The sequence below is a fragment of the Balaenoptera physalus genome (assembly GCF_965194825.1).
Source record: "Balaenoptera physalus genome assembly, chromosome: 9".
In the NCBI taxonomy this organism is placed as follows: domain Eukaryota; kingdom Metazoa; phylum Chordata; class Mammalia; order Artiodactyla; family Balaenopteridae; genus Balaenoptera; species Balaenoptera physalus.
Genome location: NC_138888.1, coordinates 8,940,629 through 8,964,280, shown reverse-complemented (window position 1 = coordinate 8,964,280; position 23,652 = coordinate 8,940,629). Strand labels below are relative to the sequence as shown.

Below are 23,652 nucleotides of genomic sequence, written 5' to 3'. Positions count from 1 at the left end.
GGTTCAAAGTGGCTGTATTGTCTCACATTCCCATCAGCGGTGTGTGAGGGTCCCAGTTGCTTCACATCCTCATCTCGTCAGCACTCGGTAGGGCAGTCTACTTAGTTTTGGCCGTTCTAATAGGTATGTAGTGGTATTGCATTGTGGTTTTGATTTACAATACTTTGAAAATATTGGTCTTCTGGTTTGCCCTTTTTGACAAGAAATCTATCATCCTGTCTTTGTCCTCTGTAACAGTTCTCCGCCCCTCCAGCCCCCTCCCGCCACTTTTTAGGATTTTTCTCTTTTACTTATTTAAGCAGTTTGATTATGGTGTTCCTTGGTATACTTTTCTTCGTATTTCTTGTACTTAGGGTACATTGAGCTTCTTGGATTTGAGAGTTTATAATTTTCAACAAATTTGGGAAAAATTTGGCCAATATTTCTACAAATATTTTTTCTATCCTCCTGCCTTCTTCCTGCCAATAGAAATTTGAGGACTTCAAGTATACATCTACTAGGCCACCGGAAGTTGTCTCACAGCTTACTGACGCTCTGTTCGTTTTCCCCTCTGTCGCATTTTACGTGGATCCTTTTGCCGTCTTCACGTCTGTGCCCTCTGTGACGTCTTTTCTCTCTGTCGCATTTTACGCGGATCCTTTTGCCGTCTTCACGTCTGTGCCCTCTGTGACGTCTTTTCTCTCTGTCGCATTTTACGTGGATCCTTTTGCTGTCTTCACGTCTGTGCCCTCTGTGACGTCTAATCTGCTGCTGACCACCCTCCAGGTCTCTGCTCCACGTGTGCAAACTCTCCTCTAGCTTCTTCACGTCCTTATCTACTAATTCTGTTGTCTGCGATTTCTGGGTCAGTTTTGATTGATTAGTTTTTTCTCATCATGTTTCATATTTTCTTGCTTTTTTTACACGTCTGGTATTTTTGATTCAATGTCAGACGTTATTGATTGCTAGAGTTTTGTGTTCTGATAAATATCCTTGAGCTCTGTTCTAGGATGTGGTAACGTTCCTTGGAAGCAGTGTGTGCTTTTCAGGCCTTGATTTTAAACTTTGCTAGGTGGGACCAAAGCAGCATTGAGTCTAAGGCTAATTTTTCCCCACCAGTGAGGTAAGAGTGCTTGGAGTACACGCTACAATATCCCTCTGACGGTGCATTTTTCTTACTGTTACTGGCCTTCTGTGAGTGCCAGTGATCCTTTCAGGGATTTTCCCCTGGCCTCGGGTGGTTTACTCACTCTCATGCGCGGATCAGGATTCAGGTGAAGACGTGGGGAGGGCGACCTTAGGCAGGTGGCTGGAGCTTGCTCTGTACCTCTGTTAGTACTCCGTTCTGTGAGTCACAGCCGGTGAGCTGTGTCCCTACACTCACAGCGGTGTGTTTGCGACTCAGAGACCACTGGGCTCTGCTCGGGTTCCCCCAGGGCTTGGGGTGACCAGGGGGTGCACCTGTCCCCCATCAACTAGAGATTATGGCCCTTCATTGCCTCGTGTCCAGTGTCTTTGTGTGTGTGTGTGTGTGTGTGTATACATTTAATGTTTGAGGCAAGTAAGGTGAATCTGGTGTCTTTAACTCTATCTGTTGCTCTATCTGTTACAATTTTCAAATTGCTCAGATGATTTTAATTCAGTGCATTAAAATGGTGGGGCTCCCTAGCCCAGTGCAGTGCCGTGTCCTGGGGTCTGGTGATGAATCTGGCTGGTAACCGAGGTGGGAAGGGCTGCCTTCCACCTGCTGTCAGCACGTGGGGCCTCATCCTGGCTCTGTTAGCCATGCACTTGATATGAGTGAGACCACTCAGCACGAGAACTGACAACCGTCATTCCACAGTATTTTTTTTTGTCTCAGATTCATATCTGTAAGTTTCACTCAGTCTTTTTTAGAACATCATACTTACATTTTGGCATCGTTTAAAAATCTGTGTCTTTTAATGGAAAGCATGGCTTTTTCTAATAAAGAGATTGACAGCGTTGATCTTTGATATGAGATTTAAAAGCCAGATGCTATTACTATTATTATAGAATAATTTATCTGCCAGATTCATCATTAGTATGCCACCATTTAAAGCTATTTTCAACTCTTGGTACAAGGTGTGTGTTCTTTAATATAAAAATAAAATGTACTAAGTATTAAAGTTTTAGAACATGTAAGAAAGTGTAAGAGAACATTTTAAACTACCTGTAGTCTCACATTTAGAGGTAACTATTATTAATAATGTGGTGGGGACTTCCCTGGTGGCACAGTGATTAAGAATCCACCTGCCAATGCAGGGGACATGGGTTCGAGCCCTGGTCCGGGAAGATCCCACATGCCGCGGAGCAACTAAGCCCGTGCACCACAACTACTGAGCCTGTGCTCTAGAGCCCGCGCACCACAACTACAGAAGCCCGCGCGCCTAGAGCCCGTGCTTCGCAACAAGAGAAGCCACCGCAATGAGAAGCCCGCACACCGCAACAAAGAGTAGCCCTGCTCGCCGCAACTAGAGAAAGCCCTCGTGCAGCAGTGAAGACCCAGCACAGCCAAAAATAAATAAATAAATAGAAGACATTAAAAAAATAATAATATTCCATTGTATGGGCACACCATATAAAAAATAAATAAATAATATGGTGTACTTCCTTTTAGATGAATTTTTTTTCAAGTTGTTTTCCTGCTTTCCATTTTAGTGGAAGACTTACGACCCTGCATTTTCCCACTTGGAAATTTGGTTCCGATTCGTCTTTGTGGTGCTTACCTTCGTTGTCACTGTAAGTACCATTCACCTAACAGATCATGTCAGAATCCAAACAAGGGCAAAGTTAGTTCATAAATTATGGTTATTAGAGTGCGGGAGATTTACCTGAACTCTGAGACACTCCATCCAGTGGGCCGACCTGATGGTACTAAATATTCTGTATTTCTGCTGGGGTGCCGTGCTGCAAGAATGCTGTGGTATCTTTAGTAAGTAAGCACTGCGTAGTGTCACAGTAATTACAGGTCACTGACTTGTAAGTGAATTCTCACCGGTGTGCAGTGAGAAGTGCCATTTAACCTGTGTGGAAGGGATTCTGCCTCGTTTGAATGACCTTCTCTGAGTGCAGATACAGCACGTTCTTGGGTTTTTACATTTGGAAAAGTGGACCAGACCTTTCAGTCTTTGGGCTTTTTCAGGAGACTGCAGATGAGGGGCTTTGGACGTGCAGGCTCTCGGCTCATTTGGGATCCGAGGTCTCTGTCCACTGGTGCACCGTGTCTTTGGCGGGTGATAACCCACAGAGTACAGGCGGTCCCCACAGAGGCCCAGCCAGTGAAGGTGGGAAGTTATAAACTGGAGGAAAAGGAAGTGTGCCTGAAGGGTGGTGTCCTGCCCCCGTCAGCTGCCTGCCCTGTGCTGACGCAGAAGGTGTGACGTTTAGGACGTCCGCTCTTAGCAGTGGTGGCCGCTCCACTTGCCACCCAAGGAACTTGTGGCTTCGCAGACTAACTGTGTACAGAAGGACACAGGCTCACAGGGGACATGTGAGGAAAGTGCCAGACGGTGGTGATCTGGGTGTGGCTGGAAGGCAGGACATGGCCACAGAGTACCCTGAGAGCTGGGATGGCCAGGGCCCCCACCCCGGTGAACTCACTAAAGGAAAGCGGAAAACTGCTGTTTATATTTGGTCAGAAATCCTTGCTGTTCTTGAAGGATTTCTGTTGCCTGGGATTCTGCCGCCGTACTCTGGGGCCCAGAGAGCTGGTACCCAGGGCCCCATGTTCTCAAACAAGAGAAATGGGCCTGATTCTGACAGATAGACTGGGGGAAATGGTCCATCAGCCCAGGAAGTCCAAATTGCTTAGGAAATTATTGGCTTATGTTAGACTGCAGGAAAAAACAAAAAACAAAACGACTCCAGGCTTAAAAATCACAAATTGTATGATGTTTTAGAGTTTAAAGAAACCTCTCCCATGGGCCACTGCCCCTTCAGGGAGGTGTTTGAAAAGAAGCACATCATCTGACCATGGTTATATGTAAGCCTCATTCCTTGGCTTTTCCTCTGGGAGCCCTGGTGCCTCCCTAGAAGCTGGTGTCATCTGTGAAAGTTGCACCTCTGGGAGCATGTGGCCTGTGCCCCGGGAGGTCCTTCCCTGCGGCTCAGTGGGAGCCGGCCTGGTAGAAACAGCCTGCCCAGGAGGAGGCTGGGGGGCCAGGGGGGTTACGGCCATTATATTCCTCGTCACCTCCTGCCCCTGTGAGAACAGCTGTGACCGTCTCATCGAGGCTCATTTGCAGCCATTCACCGTCTTCTCCCAGTTGTCACTGATGGTCTCAGGGTCGGTTCAGCAAGGGGTTGGCTCAGCAGGTCTTGGCTGGCACTGAGACCTTTGATTTAGGAAGACAGACGTAAGGTGATGCTCGGCGGGGTGGGCAGAGACGGTGACTGGGGGCCTGGTCTGGTTCGCAGTGCCTGTTTGCTCACTCCCTCCGGAAGTTTTCCATGCGAGACTGGGGCATCGAGCAGAAGTGGATGTCCGTTCTCCTGCCTCTGCTGCTGCTTTACAACGGTAGGTGCCATGTTTACTTTGGCGCTTTCCCCTTTAACGTTGAAAGCTGGAAGGCATCCTGGAGGTGGCCTGGGGGCCCCTGAAGGAACAGGTGGTAGCGCCCCGTGCGGCCCGAGGGACATTGCTCCAGGACGCGGCGGGCGCCTGCAGCTTTCCCCCTGCCTGGAGGTTAAAACCCGGAAGGGCCGCAGACACCGTCTTGGGACTTGGCTGAGGGTGGCAGCAGTGCTGTCTGCTCCTCGTGCCCTGCTCCAGAAAGCATCTGCTTCCAGAGCTGCGGCGCCGGGACTCCCAGGCCGCGGGGAGGAGGGGCTGGCAGGAACAGACGGCACTCGGTACTCATTCCTGGAGCAATCTGTTCATTGGCTTTTCGGTTTTTTGAAAAACAAGGCAGCCTTTAGTTCACTACCTTCCCCATGGCTCTGGCCGGGGGGAAAGCGATCATGAGTTCTGCCCTCACACGGGGACGGGGTGCCCTGCCAGGTGCTGGCAAGTCTGCCTTCCCCAGGCCTGTCTGCCTTTTGCCTTCCAGACCCGTTCTTCCCCCTCTCCTTCCTGGTGAACAGCTGGTTCCCGGGGATGCTGGACGACCTCTTCCAGTCTGTGTTCCTGTGTGCCCTGCTGCTCTTCTGGCTGTGCGTGTACCACGGGATCCGGGTGCAGGTGAGCCGTCAGCACTTCCGGAGGGAGTGGGGGACTCAGTCCTTCTGTGCCAGACTCTGGTGATAATCCTTAGGGTGAACTCGCCCTTGGGAACCTGTCTTCAGCCTCATAGTCAACAGACGAGTGTGTGCTGTGTGGAAATGATTGGAGTATCTATGATCCGTTGTGGTCTGTGAGGGGGTAATAGTTTGCTAGAATTACTAACTTCTCTATTTCTTTTTTTTTTTTTTTTTTTAAGGGAGAAAGGAAGTGCTTGACTTTCTATTTGCCTAAATTCTTCATTGTTGGACTATTGTGGTTGGCCTGTGTTACCCTCGGAATATGGCAGACGTGAGTAATTTTATTATGTGTGAAACTTCAGTTTTGGAAAGCATTTAACAAGGTGGACAGACCCAAAGTCGACTGTGTTTTGTGAACTCATCCAGAAGGGAATCTGTCACCCAGTGTTTCACGACTTGGTAGTGTGACTTAAACTGAGGGTCCATTTCTGCTTGAATGGCATTAGAGGTGTACACGACTCTTCTAGTCTAAGGTGGAAAACAAAGAAGACCACATCTTTTCAGATTTCTCCTTCCGAGAGGCAGAGACTCCATTTGTAGGAATGACGCTCAGGTCGGCTCCTGGTTCGCCACTGTCCCCAGATGTTTTACGTTTCTCCTTTGGCTTGTGTCTTTAAACCTTCCCATCCTTATACCAGCTCCCAGGGCTGATCTTTAGTATTTTTGTCCATCTGTCAAATGGCACCACCGCAGAAGTCTAACATAGTAACAACCTGATTCGCCCAAGTAGGATTTTCTGCAGAAACTAGTCCCATCTCAGGGGTATGATGTTGGCACCTGGCACAGTAATGATAGGACTCAGGTCGCGTCTCCGCTTCCCTCTTCCCACCCGCCTGTCGTCTCAGCCCAGTGTCATTTTGAAATGCGCTTCATAGAAGTTTATATTTACTTTTATTGCTTTCTTTGTGTGCTCATCTATTTCCTGGTGCCCATGTATGCCGTTGAAAAGGTGCCTGGAAAACAGCTCTTAAAATGGAAAGAGAGCTAGTACAGGGATTTTCGTGATGATGAATACTGTACTTCACCATACTGATGGCTGTGGACAGTAAGTTAGTAGTGTGTGCGCATTTCAGTAGGTAATTTGGGATTTCTCATAAATTGAGGATTACTTTTTAAAAATCTTTTACTGTTGGTCAGCAAGTAGTTTATGTTAGTAAGTTTTTTAGAAAGCCAAGTGAGAGAAAGTATAAAATAAAAAGTAAACTAGTTATTAATCTATGTTGTTTTTTTTTTATAACATCGTATTTCTAGAATTAATGAATTACATGATCCAATGTACCAGTATCGAGTTGACACAGGAAATTTTCAGGTAAGGATTGTTAATGAAGCCAGAGGAATTTTTTTTTAACTGCTGTCTTAAAAAGTCGCTGAATTTTGTAACTTAAATTGTGGTGTTGATACAGGCTTGCCAACTGGTTATTTGGGAAGGTCCATAGAAAGTTCATGTGTGGTTTAGACCCATCGTCTTCTAGGTGATCTAGTTCAGCCCCTCATTTCACAGAAAAGAAAACCAAGGTCCAGGAAAATTGAGCTCCAGGCCTGGATGCTTTCTTGGACACATAGCGCTGTCTTCCTAAGCAGGGCGGGGAGCCAGGCCCTCATCCCGGGCAGAGACAAGTAGGCGCCACTGCCGTTTATTGAGCACCTCCTACGTTCCAGGCCCCATGCTCGGAGCTTTCCGTGTGTCGTGGGGGCGTTCGCTCGTCTGATGAGCAGGGGCCGGGCTGTCCTCCTGGGGTGAGCTGGCCGCCTGTGCTCGCAGAGGGGTTGAGCCGGGATGAGGAGAGTCAGAGCGGCCGGAGCGTGTTCTCGTGCTGCTCCAGGCTGTGACCTTCAGGGCTCCGGGTCCCTCTTAGAAAGCTCTGGCTTTCCTGCTTACATCGTCGGAGGGAGAAGCAACACTGAGACCCTGTTGTGATTCAAGTGCCCGTCTGGTTTCGCTCCAGGGAATGAAGGTTTTCTTCATGGTGGTGGCCGCCATGTACATCTTATACCTTTTGTTCCTGATCGTGCGGGCCTGCTCCGAGCTGCGGCACATGCCTTATGTAGGTAAGCGCTGGTCTCAGACCCCCCTGGTGCAGGGCTGCCCGCGTGGGCGCGGGCTGTGGGGGACGAGGGCCTGACCCGGAGGGCAGACCCAGGGGCTGGAGCAGCGCCTGCAGCCCCAGGGAGCCCAGGGCTGCAGGGGTGACTCTGGGCCATTTGGACAGTGCTTCGGGCCAACGCTGGAGGGAGGCCTGTGGGGTGGAAGCCAGCTGGGGCCCCAGGTGCCAGTGTGGCTGTTGGAGCTGCCTGGATCCTTCTGGAATCGCACCTTACAAAGCGGCAGGGGTGGTTTTCCTCGTCCTTGAATCGGGACAAGTCACCTGATGTCATAGGATCCTCTCCCCCAATCTGTCACAAGCAAATAATAGTGGCCACGGCCTCGCTGGAGACCCTCCTGGCCTCGGGGGAGGTGAGACAGCATTTCTCCTGGGCTTCAGGTACTAACAGGTTTAAAGTCCAGAGGGAAGAAGGGTTTTGTTCAGAAGGTTTGGCTTTATTTTTGTCTTTAAAGATCTCTGGGATTAGTGGAATTTAATTCCAATTTGGTGATTTAATGGGAGTATTTACTTCTTTTTCAGATCTCAGGTTGAAATTTTTGACAGCATTGACTTTTGTAGTGCTTATCATTAGGTAAGAAGACTTTATTTCTTAAAAGAAGCAAAATGTGAGTTTTTATTTTACTGTCCTGAATATCTTTTCTCCCGTTCTATGGGGTTAATTTTAGGGGGCTTCTAGCCAGCTGTATCCACTGGTCTGAGGCCTCCTCCCCCGGCAGGGCCCTGAGCGTGTGGTGGCTGAGGGAGCATGTCTGTTGTTCGCGCCCAGGGGAGAGAAGAGAGAGCTTGGCGAAGGCCCGCGGCCCAGCGCTGCTCGAGTTCCCCTCTTGCTCTGACATGTGCCCTGTAAGGCAGCAGACACAGTAGAGACAAGTCGGAGAGTTAGGATCCTGGGTGACGTGCTTGGCACCTGGGCTCCTTTTGCTGCCCCAAGGACAGGACGGTAAGCGGGCATCATTGAAGCACACACGCTGCTGCCCGAGGGAAGCGGGCAGGAGATGCCACGCAGCAGAGCAGGTGCCGAGGACTCTCCCGGGTCCACGGGCCGGCCTGAGGGAGCGCAGAAAGCCGGGTCTTTGAATGAATTCCGGATAATTGCTTGCTTGTTTTTGGTTTGTCGCTTTCTCCTAAAATCAAAATCCCGAAGGGGAACGACATCTAGTTATCTGCATTTCTTTCTCAGTTGTTTGGATGGCAAATAAGCGGCTGTCAGCCCTTTCCCTGGTGGGAGCCATGCCGGGCTCCGAGTGGCTGGCTTTCCACCCCTGCGCTGGGGTCCCAGCCTTGTTGGCTGGGGGGTCCCGGAGGCATCTGGGTTCATTCACCCGCCCCTGCAGGAGCTGTGTGCATCCCTCGCCAAAGCATGTGAACTTGGCCTGGTCTTCAAAATGAGCTTGGTTTTATTCAGCATCTAAATTCACCTGAAAACAGAGGTTCATGGGTTGTTACTCAATCTCTCTTCAGCCCTTGGTACAGCCTCACATGCACACCCTCACCTCCTTTACACATAAACACCCCTCCCACCCCCTCACACAGCCTCGCCCTCAGGCTGCCCCAGTCCACGGGCTGGGAGCTACTGTCTCCTTGTAGTGACCTCTGTACGTCTGTCTAGAAGTTGTTACGCTTTTGTGATCTTTCTTCGTCTGAGTTTCGCGGGGATTCATTCGTGCAGCAGGTACCCAGGAAGTGCCCCCACTGGTAACTGGGCAGACGGGTTCCTCGGTGTCACGGCGTTTGTAGTCCAGGGGAGGAGGGCAGTGATAAAAAATTTAAAAATAGCCTAAACGCTGTAATGAAAGCAGAGGGATGGGCGATGGCAGGAGGGCCGTGGCTGCTCTAATGGGGCTCGTGGGCGACGCCTCTCCGAGCAGGGCGCCTGGGGCCTGAAGTAGGGCCCTGAAGCCTGGGCTCAGGGACAGCGGCGTCGCAGGGGGTGAGGACGTGTGGGAGGGTGGCCGCTGGGAGGTCAGGGCGCCCCGCGGGCCATGGTGAGGAGTCTGGGTTCTGTTCTCAGTGGCGGGAACCCTTCGCAAGGTTTTAAGCCAGGAGGTGAAGGGACCTGGTTCACATTTTACTAAACAGTCTGTCTGGCTGGAGTAGAGATTGGACCCCAGGGAGGGGAAGTGGGCTCCCCAGTACCAGAACCCTCTGTCGGCACGTGCGTTGGTGGGCAGGTGTCAGACAGGTATGTGAACCACTGCCCAGCGGGGGAAGAGGACAAGGAGAGGCAGACTGTCCCCCGGGTCTGTTGGAGGAGATGGTCCAAAAGGCACAGACTGAGTAAGAGAAGAGGAGGAGCACGTGCCCGGGGACCTGGGTTCGAGGCTGTAACAAGGTCTGCGTCGGCATCGGCTGACCTCGTCCCTGGATGTGAGACCAGGAGCCCAGTGGAGGGGCTGTGTGCGCGTGTACGAGTCTCCATGCAGGTGAAATCGTGACTAGGCGGTGAATGTAGCAAGTCGTGTGCAGCTAGTGCTGTCTCTTGGTGTGCTTTTCTGTACCGTCCAGTCCACCCCCCTTCTCTTTCAGCATCGTCATCCTGTACTTAAGGTTCGGAGCACAAGTATTACAAGACAATTTTGTAGCTGAACTGTCAACTCACTACCAGAATTATATCCTTTCGTGGAAAGACGTCAGGTGTCAGGCACACACCCCGGTGGAGTGGGTAGCGTTGCAGGCCTGTGAAAGTCAGGAAGAGGCATGCCCTGGGGGCCTCACCCCTGTCCGTGTGAATGAGAGGCCCAGGGGCCCCAGCGCCTGCCCCCGTCCTGCACGCCCCACTCTCCTCTCTGTGGGGCAGGGCCTGGAACGGGTCCACTCACCATCCGAGCCTCGGGTCCGGCCAGGGCTGCCCGCCTCTCCCTGCAGGGCACTGGGGGGGAGAGGCCGAGACCTGATTCGAGGGTCCTCTCTCCCCAGACGGCATCCCTTACCAACTCCCAGATGTGCCCAGCCGCAGTTGACACCTGTGTCTCCGGGGAGGGCTTGTGAACAGCGGGACCTCCTTCGATTCCCTGGGGCCCCGTTGCCTTGGCAGTAAGCTCCTCTTCTGGATGCGTAATCGGGTCAAGTGTGTGCTTCCCACTCCCGCTTTCAGTGATGGCATCCATCAGGGGAAACCTTGGGGCTCATCCCTCACGTCTTGGGTTCTTTCCGTGGGGCCTCTTCTCTTACTTACATCCTTAGAATCGACGCATGATATTTCACATTTTTGTGACTGAATTTCACACACAGCTTTTATCAGATTCTCAAAGGGGTATGTAATCCAGAAAAGATTAAGAAGGACTAGTTTGAGAGTCTGTTTCCAGTTCTTCCTTTTATTCTTGACTCACCCGTATTTATGTGGCCTTCCTGCCCTTTGCGTGTGACTTGCTCTCATCAGGTCCTGCCACCTCCAGAGGCTTCCATGGATAGGAGAGGGCGCGGCTCACCTGTGGTTTTCAGGTGCCCCTGGAAAGTCATTGTAACCTCCGGCCGTGGGCCTGCCCTGTGGTGCCCTGATGTCTGGGTGTGGCCCCCGGGGTCCCGGCTGCTGCTTAGCAGTCCCTGACGGTTGGGGGAGGGCCCGGCTGACGTGTCCAAATAGAGGGTGTCCCAGCTCTGCTGTTTCCCTTGACCAGTGTCACCAGCTGAATTCTTATCTTTCTACGGCTTGTTGAACTTTTACCTCTACACTTTGGCCTTTGTGTATTCACCCTCGAAGAACGCCCTGTACGGTAAGCCACCGGCCAAGGTCGCTGACCAGGGAGCTTGGGCAGCAGCTCCGGCCCCGCCTCCCCGGCTCCCTCTTAGCGGAGAGACCCGGCAGGCTCGGATAGTGAGCCCTGAGCCGCACGTGGAGCCCAGCAGGTGCCGTGTCCTTACAGCCCAAGGTGCATGAACGGAGTGTGTCCGTGGGTCCTGACACGAGCGTGTCCGTCAGCCCCGCGAAATAAAGTCTGTTGGAAATGAGTGCCGTGACCATCAAAAGAAAGCCAGACGTACACCCCGCCCCACCTCCCAAAAGAACCAAACCAAAACAGCCCTCTTGCCCCGGGGTGAGAAGGGTGAGAACTCCCTGGAGCCGGGGCGGCGTGTGGCCTGGCAGGGCCACCTGGCTGTCCGTGGAGGGGGCTCTCAGCACGTGCACAGAGGGTCCGGGCGGAGGCGACGGGTGACGGGCTGTGGACCAGCAGCCTTGCTCAGGCCCGGGGTGCGGTGGGCGCGGCGGGCAGACCAGGTCTCCCGGCCCTGCTCCCAGTGAGGACCTGCGGGACCCTGGGCTGCGGGGAGCCCGCCCGCCGGCTGCTCCGGGCGGCCCTTCCCCCCAGGCTCCCGCTCAGTCTTCCCGCGGCGCCCCCCGGGGACAGAACGACCTGTCCGGCTCACGCAGGCGGTAAACGGGGAAGCGGGGTTGGAATCCAGCTCTTTCTGACCCCCACCCTTCTTCTAGAACAGCCTCCGGCCTCTCTGGGCTGGTGACGATAAAATGCTTGGTTTTCAGAGTCCCAGCTGAAGGACAACCCCGCCTTCTCCATGCTCAACGACTCGGACGACGACGTGATATACGGGTAAGTCCCCACCTCCGCCGAAGGCTGCCCGGGGCCAGCGCTCGGCCTGCTTTCGCATGTTTACCGGAGAGGCTGGTGATCATTCTCAGACGATTTCAAAGGTATCGTCCCGTTTCTTTCACCTGGGAGAGTCATGCGATCCCCTGGTTTTCTGTTGTCACGTCACTCAGGCTTAGGTGGGTAGCGTCCCTTCCTGTTGGACACCTGAGTGACTGGTGACCACAGGAAGAGCAGTTCTTTCTGGAAGAACAGACACCCTGGTGATGGGTGGGGCGGGAGGAGTGGGAGGAATCAATTGGTGACAGAAGTGGAGAGAGCGAGGCTAGGAAACGGGCTCTTGTTAGGACGGCGGGTCAGTGTGAAGAGGAGAATAAATCCAGTGCTGTCAAAAGCCGAATGGTATCAGAGGTCTCTTTTGTAACAGGAGTGACTATGAAGAGATGCCCCTGCAGAATGGCCAGGCCATCCGGGCCCAGTACAAGGAGGGGTCTGAGAGTGACTGAGCCCCCCCGTGCCTGCTTCCTGGCCTGCCCTGTACCTGCCTGAACGCAGACCTCTCTTACAAGCAGAGATTTCCTGATCCTTATTTGTTTACATATTTTTGAAAGGAAAACCAAAATTGAGGACAAATTTAAACAATGGGCCAAATTTACTGTTAGACTGACTGCATTTATTTGGGAAGAGAAGCACTGACGAAAAGTTTAAACAGCCAAATCATTTTTCAAAGATTTCATATGAGAGATAGCTGTTTTCAGTGGTGAGAAAGAAATTACTGCTGTTTTTAGTAGAGAGAATTATGTACTTAAAAAAGCAATTTACTTATTTCAAGTTCCTGGAAAGCCCTTGTGAATAAGGCCCACAGCATGGTGGTGGTCCTCTGCTCCCTTCCTTTCTTCCCTGCCCCGTGGTACCAATTTTTGACCCTTTAAACTCAAAGGGAAGCCTGTTTCTGTGGCTGCCCCATGAGGGCAGTCCTTCCCCATTGAGTGGCCTGTGCTCTGGGTGATCACGCATCTCAAGTGATGGGTAACTTGTGTCGGTTGCTGTGTGAAATGTGTGCGTACGTAATGGCTCTTTAGGGAAAGGGAGGCGGGTGGGCAGGTTCTGGCCCTTCACTGCCACCAAAGCAGAGCTGGTGTCTTGGAGTTCTGAGGAGCGTTTGACAAGGCTCGTAAGGAAAGGGTAAGATGACTGACCGGTTGTCAGCTCCCATGGGAAGGGTCTCGTGGCCAGGGTTTTCTAAGGGCCTGTGTGCACACGTGAGTAATGCGTGTGAGCGTTACATCATGAATATACATGATGTCCCTGTGCATAGAGACATCATTCATATTCATGGGGAGGAGGGTATCCATTACAATTCCAGTAAGCAGGAGTTTCTGCAACTCTGTTAAAGATGACACCTTGTAGAGCTCTATTTGTTTTGTTTTTTTAATAAAAGTTAAACAAGTGATTGGTATACTACTACAGATTCGTTATTGCCAAAAAGTTCTTCAGCTTCACATTTGGAAACTAGATGAAAGAAGGTAAAACATTTTAGATGGCTTACGGAGGAACATCTCTGGGGAGAAGGTAACTTGTTGGGAATCATTCCGGCCCTGTGTGTCTCACATGGTCGTCAGGTAAACAGATAAATTGCTCTGTGTAAGAGCCGTCTGGAGCTGCTGAATCTGTGGCATTGTAGAAGGCCCTGGAGATTTCCAGTTCCTTTTTGTCAAAGGCTAATTATAGGAGGTAGAGATATCTCCTTTGCTTTTCATTTGGCATGCATACTAATCTCTCGCTTGAATGGTTTACCTGTGATCATTGCAGACATCCTGATTGATGCCATCTCGGCAGACGCAGAGGTATGGGACGTGATTGTTCTGCTCTGCAAACAGCCCCTGCACTTTCTTCATGTATACATTACCTCTCCAATTACCATTCAGAGCTAAAAGTTACATTCCACTTTAGGTAGTGCTGGGACCTTAGAGAGGTTCATGAGAGACTATTCATTATGACTTCGTATCTTTTTAATTTAAACTTTAATGATAATGCACCTTTAATATGGATTCCATTTATATTTGTTTTTAAAACCTTGTAAATAAGAAAGTCTGAATTAAAACAGTTGTATTATTGCAAGGGTAATTCAAGTTTACATGATTTTTACATTTGCTGCAATGACGTGATTTCTTTTTTTGATTCTGTGTATTCAGAGGTATTGAAGAAATTTTCTGTTACCAAATTTTACAACTTCTATTAAGACTAAGTAATTTTATGTAAATTGATGAAAACTTACTTGTGCTGATTAATGTATCCTAGTATGATATAGTTTACAAGTTTTAATCATTATAAAATAATTGTCCATAATTTGGAATGCTGTTATTTATCAGTAAATGTAAAGTATTTGAAGCATTTAGCTGTACACATTAGGTACATTTTAAAACTTACCCTCATCCTATAGTGTAGTTGTTAACTGATGACTGATATCTTCATCCTTTGATTCTTATTGGCATCAAATCAGTGAAATGAAAAATATGGGAGCATTTATTTACTTTTTGTAACTAAGTTGGAAACGAGGAAAAGTTACAAAAGAAAGTACTTAAGTGGGAAATGGTTCTTTATTAAGTCATGCATTTTCAGTTTCTCTTCTCTAGTATATGTCAACATATTACATCTTACATGTAAAAATCTGCTTAAAATGTATAGCATTTAGCGTGTATTATATGTGCCATAGGTATTAGGTTAAAACACTAAAGTCTGCCAGAAACTTTAGACAGTAGCAAGAAAATGACTATGATTATTTTTTGGTCTTGGAGGGTATCAAAGTTTTGCAAACTTAAATTATAAAGGGCTGACTTTAGTTCTTCCATGGTAACAGCTTGAATAACATCATCTTTGGGACAATTTTTTATCCTGGTCCAGTCTAGGGGAATCTGGAAGGTGACCGTAGGCATTTCAGTTTCCCTAGGGAGAGCCTCATTATCCATGTGGATAAAGGTCTGCTTGATTTATTATTAAATCATTAAAGCAGTGCAGTGATGCAGTTTTCTCTCTCTTAAGCCCCATTTGAAAGGCTAAAGAGGAGGATATATAAAATATATTCAAGGTTTGTAAGATTGTTCCTGTACATAATTACAGATTGCAATAAAAGTTTAGATACATTATGTAAACCCAACCCATTAAATGGTCGGGTTACAAGACAGACATCACCAGCCTCAAGAATTCCATGAGCTATTTACTGAAGGTACAGTTACGTTCAGTGGATTATAATGTGGTCAGTAACTTATTTCCTGGAATCCTTTTCACAGGGAAGAACACAGAGGCTCATAGAAGGGATGATTAAAAGGGACATCTAGTGAAGACTAGACTTAGAACACTTAAGTACATTTATGTATTTTGAGGGTTTTAAAAACCAGTTGCCTTAAGAGGTTAGACTTTTGAAAAACAAAGGTACAAATCTCTTCCGCAGGCCAAAGGAAAGTTGCTTTAGTCTGTGACATCTTGTTACCCTGTTTATCTTGATTTGACATGTTTTAGGTATACTGGGAACTATAATACCAGACTATGAAACACAGGATTTTCTGCTACTGAAAACTGCCTTTTTACAAAGAGACTGTAAATATTTGTAAAATAAAACAACTCTAAACCTTAAGCTCAAAAGGAAAGATAAAGCTATGTATTAGACCCTGGAACTGTGTCAGTGAGCACAGTAGTACTTGATCACAGAATGATCATTGTAGTCAATCAAAGTGAATAAATGTTTATTTATGGCAAATTTACACTTTGGGAATGGCTTAAGAGACTACCTTTCTATACTCTGGTTTCTCTTCAGGTCGTATAAATCTTTCACCTTTTACTAAGCGACTACCTTTCTGGTAGATGTTAATAAATTTTTAATATTTGATCCTTATTTATGTACATTGATTTGTTTGCTCTTTGCATGTGGAGTTAACTTGATCATTCAGGCATTGGTGCTTTAGGGACAAGAGCAGGGTTTTTTCATTTCAGCAGGTGGACGCGGAGGTGTGTCTGTCTTTATTGCCATGTTAACGTGGCCCAGGCACGAGCCCTGAAGGTGAGGTTCACCGGGTTTGGGGCCCACCTCCCCACTTACTTGGATATGACTTTAAATCAGTCAGAAAACCTCCAGACACCTTTTCTGATTCATAAATAATGGTCTAACTGTTGTGGACACAAAATGAATAATTGTGAAAGCACTGTGTAAGCCGTAAGGTACTAAAACATTTCTGTTGTGATTGCTACTGAAAAATAAGAGAACACAGGAGTAGAAGCTGTAGTGTTGCAGATTTGGGCCGACAGTGTGAGTCAGAGCTCTCCAGCTATCAGAAAAGACCAGCTTGCCCACCTGCCACCCCTTAAGCTCCAGAAGAGAAGACCTGGAGGGAAGGATGTGATGCCCAAGGGTAGAATTCCAACCAGAACACAGCAAAGCAGTCAAGATCTTGGTCCCACGGGTGAATCAGCAAATCGCTGTACTGGAGAGGACCAAAGCTGAACTGCAACTTCTGTTTTTTTTTACAGTTTTATAGATTCTAAAGCCACTAACTAAATATGGAGAATTCATTTGTGATACTATTTAGACTATGAAGAAAACACACACTTTAAATTGGAATAATTTATTATTCTAACAAAAGTACAAAGTATGGAAAATTAGTGTATTTGAATCATTTCAGAGAGTAGAGAAAGTTTCACACTAGCAGATTTCGGCTTTTAGCACCTTTGAAAAGAAACATTCAAAGTTAAGACAAGTGGCAGGACAGGCTCCTGACTACCTTCGGTGATGATTCCTCTGACTTAGGGTGTGCAGGTCACAGAACAGTGTGGTTATTTGGTTTTTTTCTCTACATTTTGAGAGCGCCACAAAAACACACTTAAAGAGAGTGAGACAGGTGATCACTGAGTAGATGGCTGGTGGTTAGAAGATGGAAGAGAAATGTTGGGACAAAAGGAGAAAGATCACAGGCTGGACGAGGCGGTCAAATGGACAGTCCAAAGGCGCTGACAATGCAGTACATGGTCTTGTTCTCCCATCGCACAGTGCAGCTCCCTGCGGGAGGAAGGAGGCAGGTTAGGACAGAAAACCGGGAAGAACGGGGGTCTTCCGAGTTCTCACGATCATGTACTTAACTCTTGGTGGCCAAAAAAGAAGGTTGGCCAGTCTCTTTTCTATAAAGTGTTTTAAAAGGTGACTCTAATAAACATGCATTCAAAGACAGGAAACATCCAAGCACATATTTCATAAAACAACGCTTTGAATTATCTAGATCTCAGCAGGGTCCAGGCACCACAGAGCCTTCAGGGAAGTGCCCGTGACAAGCCTTCACGAAAGGAATGAAAACCGTACCGTCAGTAGAGCTGTCCCAGAAGCAGGAACTTGCCGTGTGCAATCCCGCTCCGTTCTTCTGCATGATTACACAGGTCACTTCGATAAAAACAGACTTTTATTAGAGAAATATACTTGGCAACACAAATTCCTTTCTGTCCACTTTCAGCATGTATATGTAGATCACGTGGCTGATGTTCATGATAACAATTCTAGGGGCAGAGTGCCTGGTCCTAGGACATCAACAGATCACCACAGGCTTGTTCTAAGAGCATCAGATCTGAAATGCTGGTACATCCCTGTGTTCCCGCAGCCCCACAGGCCAGGTGGGCGGTAACGTGCACAAGCCGGGTGACCTGCTCCTACCAGGAACCTCCTCTGAGCTCAGGCCACGCTGCTCTCCTGACACAGACTCGCCTCTGATCAGTATTTAAAGAACCACCACCAATACAAACAAGAGGCAAAAATTCATTACCAATGTATTTAAATGGTTTCCCCAGCTTGGTGAGTTGGCTTAAGGTCTGCTCCACTACGTTTGTGGTCCACTGATTCACTTTGCTGTGCTGATAGGCGTTGCCACCGATGGCACTTTCTATGGCCTGGAAGACAGAGCACGCTGGTCACTGTTAGCAGAACACACCAAACACCTTCCAGCCACTCCTGAGGTTAGCACAGTTAGTACCGCACCCTAAGAACTGCTGAAATACAATTTGCATAAGGTATAAATAAGCTTATTTGTAACCACGAGGACTCCTTTGCAAATGTACCTTTTGTTCTAACCGTGTTATATTTCATTTGAATGCTTTATATTCATTTTTTAAAATATGTAATTATATGGGACTTCCCTGGTGGTCCAGTGGCTAACACTCTGCGTTCCCAACGCAGGGGGCCCGGGTTCGATCCCTGCTCAGGGAACTAGATGCCGCATGCCGCCAACTAAAGAGTCCGCATGCCACAACGAAGATCCTGCATGCTGGAACTAAGACCCAGTGCAGCCAAATAAAAAAAAGTAATTAGCATCTGATCTGTCAAGTTTTTTAAACATTTTGACTGAATTTAATGTTTGCTGTTGTGATTACTGTCTGGAGATAAGCAATGCATTTTCTTCCTACTGAGGCTAGAAAATATCTTCCTTTGCCTATTTCTTTCTTAAAAGTACACTAGAGATAGAGGAATCTTTTGTCGGTTGTACAACTGACAATGTACAAACCTATCCAAATAATAATGTATTGATATTTACAAATACTTCCTTTACCCAGCATCTTCTGGGAATATGTTACCACAGAAGTACATTTTTCAGAAAACGAAAGAACTCCTCTATCTATTCCAAAACTTAGTTTGTGATGAATTTTTTCTTTATTATGAAATTCCTTGTCTCCTTTTCTGTGCTCTATTCTGGGTGGGTTCACCCTGTGTGCTTCAGAGGGTATTCAGGAATACACGCGGTCCCTGGCCCCAACTCTTGGTCCAGCTGGTAATGAGGATAGCCCCATTTTATGGTTTTCTGGGCCTTTTATGCTGGTGCCTGTGTACCTGCTTCTAAGCAGCTTTCTTTTCTACTCCTTTTCTAACTTGTGCTGGAAACCAGAAAACTGAGTTTTTATGACACTTATGACCTAAAATAATAACATTCAGTGAGGGCTAAGTTCTGTCCTCAGACGTGGAGAGAAAAAGTCCCTGAGTTGTATACAATGGTGACAGACTGGGGTCTGCTGCCGGGGGCCTAGCCCAGAGACCTTGGTTTTGAGGAACAGAAGCTACCTACAGTCACGCCGTATGAGCGGCCTGCTCCCCTCACAAACTGTCACAGCTCTTCCGCACCCTCGGCCGTGTCCTGCTCCCTCGCCAGCTCAGAGCTGAACCTGGGACCAGGGTATTAATAGCTCTGGGCGTCCTCAAAGAAGTAGGGGCTGCACTCAAGCCAAACCTCTCACTCTGGCAAGCCTCTCCACACATGCTTCGGAATTTACTGTTTTTCTGGGAGGGAGGAAAACCCTCCGCTAATTTTGGACCCATCCAAATTTACTACCACCCAATGCTTAAAATAGCTCGAGTACAGAATTAACCTATTGCCTAGAGGCAAAAAAAAGCTGTAGAGGCCCATGTGAAAGTAACACCACACTGTAACTTTATGCTTCCACGAGACTGGGAAGGTCTACTTGCAATGGTACTTGCTGCCTGGGAACCAAGTCAAAGACAGTGAAGAAAACAAGCGAGGCCCAAGGAGGCTTCATGACAAGCCAACTCCATTTCTCAGAGTTCTAGTGAAATTCACCCATCTTCCTGCTCCCTACCATGTTCCTAAGAAACACTGTATTTCGAAAAACGACAAGGGCTTCCCTGGTGGCGCAGTGGTTAAGAATCCGCCTGCCAATGCAGGGGACATGGGTTCGAGCCCTGGTCTGGGAAGATCCCACACGCCGTGGAGCGACTAACCCCGTGCACCACAACTACTGAGCCTGCGCTCTGAGCCCACGAGCCACAACTACTGAAGTCTGTGCGTCTACTGAACCCGCGTGCCACAACTACTGAAGTCCGTGTGTCTAGAGCCCGTGCGCCGCAACAAAGAGAAGCCACCGCGATGAGAAGCCCGCGCACCCCAACGAAGAGTAGCCCCCGCTCGCCGCAACTAGAGAAAGCCCGCGCGTAGCAACGAAGACCCAACGCAGCCAAACAAAAAAATTTAAAAAATAAGTAAATTTAAAAAAAAGAAAAACAATGACAAGCAAACTGTTGTGCATCCTGAAAGCAAGCAGAAAATCATGCCTGATGTGGAATAATACATACGGCAGAACAAAATCATTTTGCTTTCTGATGATGTTCACGAAAATAGGTTGTGGTTCTCTATCACTGTGGCATTAGTCAATAACTTGCACTAATAATAATTTGCATTGGAGTAAATTCCAAATCACATATATAACCTCAAATGGTATTGGTAAACTTAGATCATCTAATAACCATCTTTTAGCCACTGGCTTCATTTTGTGCTCAGTGTACCCAGGGAGGGAAACTGACTAGGAAAACGTTTCTGGCCTCCTTCCTGCCCCAGGCTGCCCCCCTGCTCAGCACTAGTCCAGCCACAGCCACCTCCCTCCAATCCCTCAAACATACCACGCACACTCCTTACCACAGGGCCTTTGCACTTGTCCACTGCCTGGAATATTTGTCCCCCTCTTTTCACTGAGTTAACACTCCCATTTTCTCAGATTCCAGCTCTGAACTCACTAGGTGGGTTAATCCCTCAAAGCACCACATACCGTGGCAGTTACCACACAGGGAATGCACATTTACATTTTCCAGTGTGATTATTACCATGAGTCTTTGATGCTAAAAGGTTATAGAATCAAGCCTTAGTAACATTCAATAATAATGCTAGTATATAAAATGTTGTCTCATTTAAAATATATAATTAACATAATATGGGAGTAATTCTTATCTAGATAATTCATTGAAGTAAAAACTGTTATTTGAAATGCCAAAACACACAGGCTCAGTTGAAACAATTCCAAGACAGTATTTAAAACATTATTTTCAGTCATACAAGCCATTAATCAAACACTGAAGAAGGGAGCATTTCTCCTCTTACCTCTTTTACAATGTTGCTCACTTCATCAACAACAAAAGCAGTCTGTAAGGAAGACAATTAGTTAAGTTTGATTGATTTAAAAGATCCTTTTCCACTGCACTGATTAATGCAAATTTAGGTAATGAACATGATTTAGAAATGAAGACCTCAGAAATGATCTAACCAGGCTGTTCATTTCACTGAGGAGAACATTATGGAGCTCCCCGAAGATCCCAGAGCTAAGGAGAGGCAGTCAGGAGACTCAGGACACAGGTACACAATTTAAAGGTTTTCTGGTTTGTTTTTGTTTTAATCATGCCATGACCCAAAAGACTGACTTCACCCTAAACTAGAATTCAATCTCTCCATCCATTTCAGCTGGCCGCTAGGATCATTACTATAGATGTTTAATGAGTTACTTGACTTTTATATAAATTAACTGACTCTTTCCCTGATGTAAACTTGTTAGGAGGCTTGCAACTTGAGATGTCTTGGTTTTGGTGGTTTGTTTTTAACCACTATTTGTGGTCAGATTTACCATGATTTTACTGTTTTCTTTCTCAGTGCTGTCCTACTTCAGGACTGTACAGCCAGCGGTTGGCACGGCCATTGCCCGCCAGTGTGTCCAGGTGAGCTGGGAGGTGGGCTGTCAGCGGTAATCCAGTGCCAGGAGTTTATATAAATGGTTTTCCTTTTTCTTTCTTTTTACGTATGGTACATCTGAACGGGTACAAGGTTCCCTCTGAATCCTGCGAACCTTATTTCCTGAGCCTTGCAGATGCTTTCCAGAGGGCAGCCCCAGGCCCTCAGTCCACGTGCATCCCGGTGGAATAAAGGCAGAGAGTCTGGCAGGGCGTTTTCCTCCCTGCGGGGCTGCTGACCACTGTGGCCCAGTGCTAGCAATGCCCCTTTCTTCCCAGGACTCAAGAGCTGACTGCCTGAAGCCCACCTGCTCTACTCAGAAGTCAAACTGGCAGACAAAGCCAACTCACCAAGTTAATGAACATCTGCAGTATCCTAGATTAAATTATTTCTCGAAGTTTAAAGGATCCTTCCAAGAGACTTCAGTGATCCTAAACCATACAGGAAGGTCCCTGTATAACCTTCCATGTGGTTAAAACATGAAAAAGGGTGAGGGGCATTTCAATGGACTTTTCGTGGAAAGTACAGCAGTTGTACAGAATCCACTGGGCAGTTTCAGTTTCTACAGGAAAGATGAACAATGAACGGAGAGTAGAGTTATTAATACAAAGATCCAGGTATCTACATGAAGTTAGGGGATATGCAGAGGCTGTTAGGAAGAGTGGGGTGGATTAGTAAATGCCCAAAGCAGGCCTGCTAGAAAGAAGAGAGTCATGGTCTCAGCCTCCCAGGGCTTTATCTTGTGTAAAACACAGATCAACTCTGTTGAGCCCTTTCATTTCTCGGATATGCAGTTGAGATCTGAAATAATGAAGTCACTTAGCCGCCTCATTGGTGACAGCCAGAATTAGAGTGCAGAGTATTAAAATGCCAGTATTAAGGACTTCCTCTATATTGCCATTTCCTTTCTTAAGAGTTACTCAATATTCCTATAATACAAGCCATTTGCCAATATTATATTAGTGCACAGTTTACAGGGAAACGTTTTTCCTTGGCTCCCTGCTCCTCAACTATGACTTCTCATTATTCACTTGATTGCTGCCAGCATTCAGACACTGATGATGACACGACCATAGACAGTTTGTGCTAGTTTGGAAATTAGATAAAAACTGAAACTCTGAAGATCAGTCCTTAAGCCTTATATATATATGTATTTCCCTCAAAACATTCCTGCTTAGACTAAATTTCAAAAATGGTAAAATAACCTGTTATTTTTGACAGGCTGCATAATAAATAGGACTCCATTTATTTGTATTTCCACAAGAATTATTTAGCGAGAAGAAAAATGGGCAGCTATTCTATAAGAGGCGCATCCATCAGCTATATTCCCTGAATGCTCGTAAGCTTGAAGGAGAGCCATGAAACGGCACACGTCATTACCCTGCATGTCTTCTGCTTGGTAAATAACTGTATGCGCTACCCTGCTTCTTCGTTGGGGCAGTAAGAGATGACTCTTCTCCCACCACAAACAGGAGCTATTTTACTGTCGTCTCAAACTCAAATGAAATGGGAGTGACGGTGGCCTCGGTGGGCGTTGCGCGCGCAGCACCGAAGAACAGGTGTGGAAACGGAGACAAAGGCAGGTTCTCCTATTGGGCACGTCTGCTTTTTGCCCACAGCCAGAGGATCCAATCCTTGACTGAAGGGACTTGAGAGATGTGACTGTACGTGCGGGTCACTCTGGAGTCTTGCGTGCATCAGCGACACACAAGGGGCGGCCTTCAGTCTTCCCCACCCGCGGGCGGGGTTTGTGTCACGGAATAAACGCAGCGAGTGGCGGCGCTCTCTCGGGGTCGGGGGCGCGGCGGGCCGGGGGCGCCGGGGAGGCGAGCGGCGCGGCGGGTAGGCTCCCGGGGGCGCCGCCGGCGGAAGGCGTCCCGGGGCTGCGGAGCCCCCTCCACGCCCCACCCCGCCCCACGAGCCCCGCCCCGGGCAGGGCGACGACGCCCTGAGCCGGCCCGGCGGCGGGTCACCGCGAAGCGCTCGGCAGGGCGCCGGTGCCGACAGCCTGAGCCGGGGACGGCCGCTGCCCACGTCTAGACGCGGCCCGGGTGCCCGCACAAGCCCCTGGCTGCCGCCGCCCACCCGCACCCGGAACTCCCGGCCTCCACCCGTCCCGTCGCCGACCCAGCGGTTACCTCCTCGGTAGCCTGGTAGTCTTCCATCTTTCCTTCGGCGCCTCGCCTCCGCCTCCCTGCGTAGAGCGCACTGCGCAGGCGCACTCAGGCCCCG

At 48.2% G+C, this 23,652-nt stretch overlaps 2 protein-coding genes across 6 annotated transcripts in view; one reads left to right on the top strand and one right to left on the bottom strand.

Annotated features, from left to right (window-relative positions):
* The window catches only part of TMEM181 (transmembrane protein 181), a 70,051-nt gene extending 54,272 nt beyond the window's left edge, over nucleotides 1–15,779 (top strand). The window contains exons 8-18 of one of the 2 annotated variants that reach the window (XM_082475574.1): nucleotides 2,659–2,739; nucleotides 4,417–4,516; nucleotides 5,025–5,179; nucleotides 5,418–5,509; nucleotides 6,490–6,547; nucleotides 7,095–7,287; nucleotides 7,863–7,914; nucleotides 9,870–9,952; nucleotides 10,967–11,056; nucleotides 11,824–11,890; nucleotides 12,315–15,779. In XM_082475574.1, coding sequence (XP_082331700.1) covers nucleotides 2,659–2,739; nucleotides 4,417–4,516; nucleotides 5,025–5,179; nucleotides 5,418–5,509; nucleotides 6,490–6,547; nucleotides 7,095–7,287; nucleotides 7,863–7,914; nucleotides 9,870–9,952; nucleotides 10,967–11,056; nucleotides 11,824–11,890; nucleotides 12,315–12,393 — 1,050 coding nt within the window. In that variant the 3' untranslated portion in view covers nucleotides 12,394–15,779. The remainder of the gene's footprint in view (nucleotides 1–2,658; nucleotides 2,740–4,416; nucleotides 4,517–5,024; nucleotides 5,180–5,417; nucleotides 5,510–6,489; nucleotides 6,548–7,094; nucleotides 7,288–7,862; nucleotides 7,915–9,869; nucleotides 9,953–10,966; nucleotides 11,057–11,823; nucleotides 11,891–12,314) is intronic. The other variant, XM_082475575.1, reaches the window with a different exon arrangement.
* A 711-nt stretch (nucleotides 15,780–16,490) lies between these two features.
* Nucleotides 16,491–23,650, bottom strand: DYNLT1 (dynein light chain Tctex-type 1; the record flags this gene model as incomplete). 4 transcript variants are annotated; one of them, XM_082475693.1, is made up of 5 exons in its annotated part: nucleotides 23,559–23,647; nucleotides 20,800–20,841; nucleotides 17,689–17,812; nucleotides 17,235–17,312; nucleotides 16,491–16,937 (listed from the first exon to the last, which is right to left on the bottom strand). In XM_082475693.1, the coding sequence occupies exons 1-5, from the start codon at nucleotides 23,583–23,585 to the stop codon at nucleotides 16,867–16,869; spliced, it is 342 nt and encodes a 113-aa protein (XP_082331819.1). In that variant the 5' UTR covers nucleotides 23,586–23,647. The 4 variants fall into 4 exon arrangements, with proteins under 4 accessions (XP_082331819.1, XP_082331821.1, XP_082331820.1 ...); XM_082475695.1 differs by lacking the exon at nucleotides 17,235–17,312 and having other exon boundaries at nucleotides 23,559–23,650; XM_082475694.1 differs by lacking the exon at nucleotides 20,800–20,841 and having other exon boundaries at nucleotides 23,559–23,620.
* Between the last annotated feature and the right edge of the window lie 2 nt (nucleotides 23,651–23,652).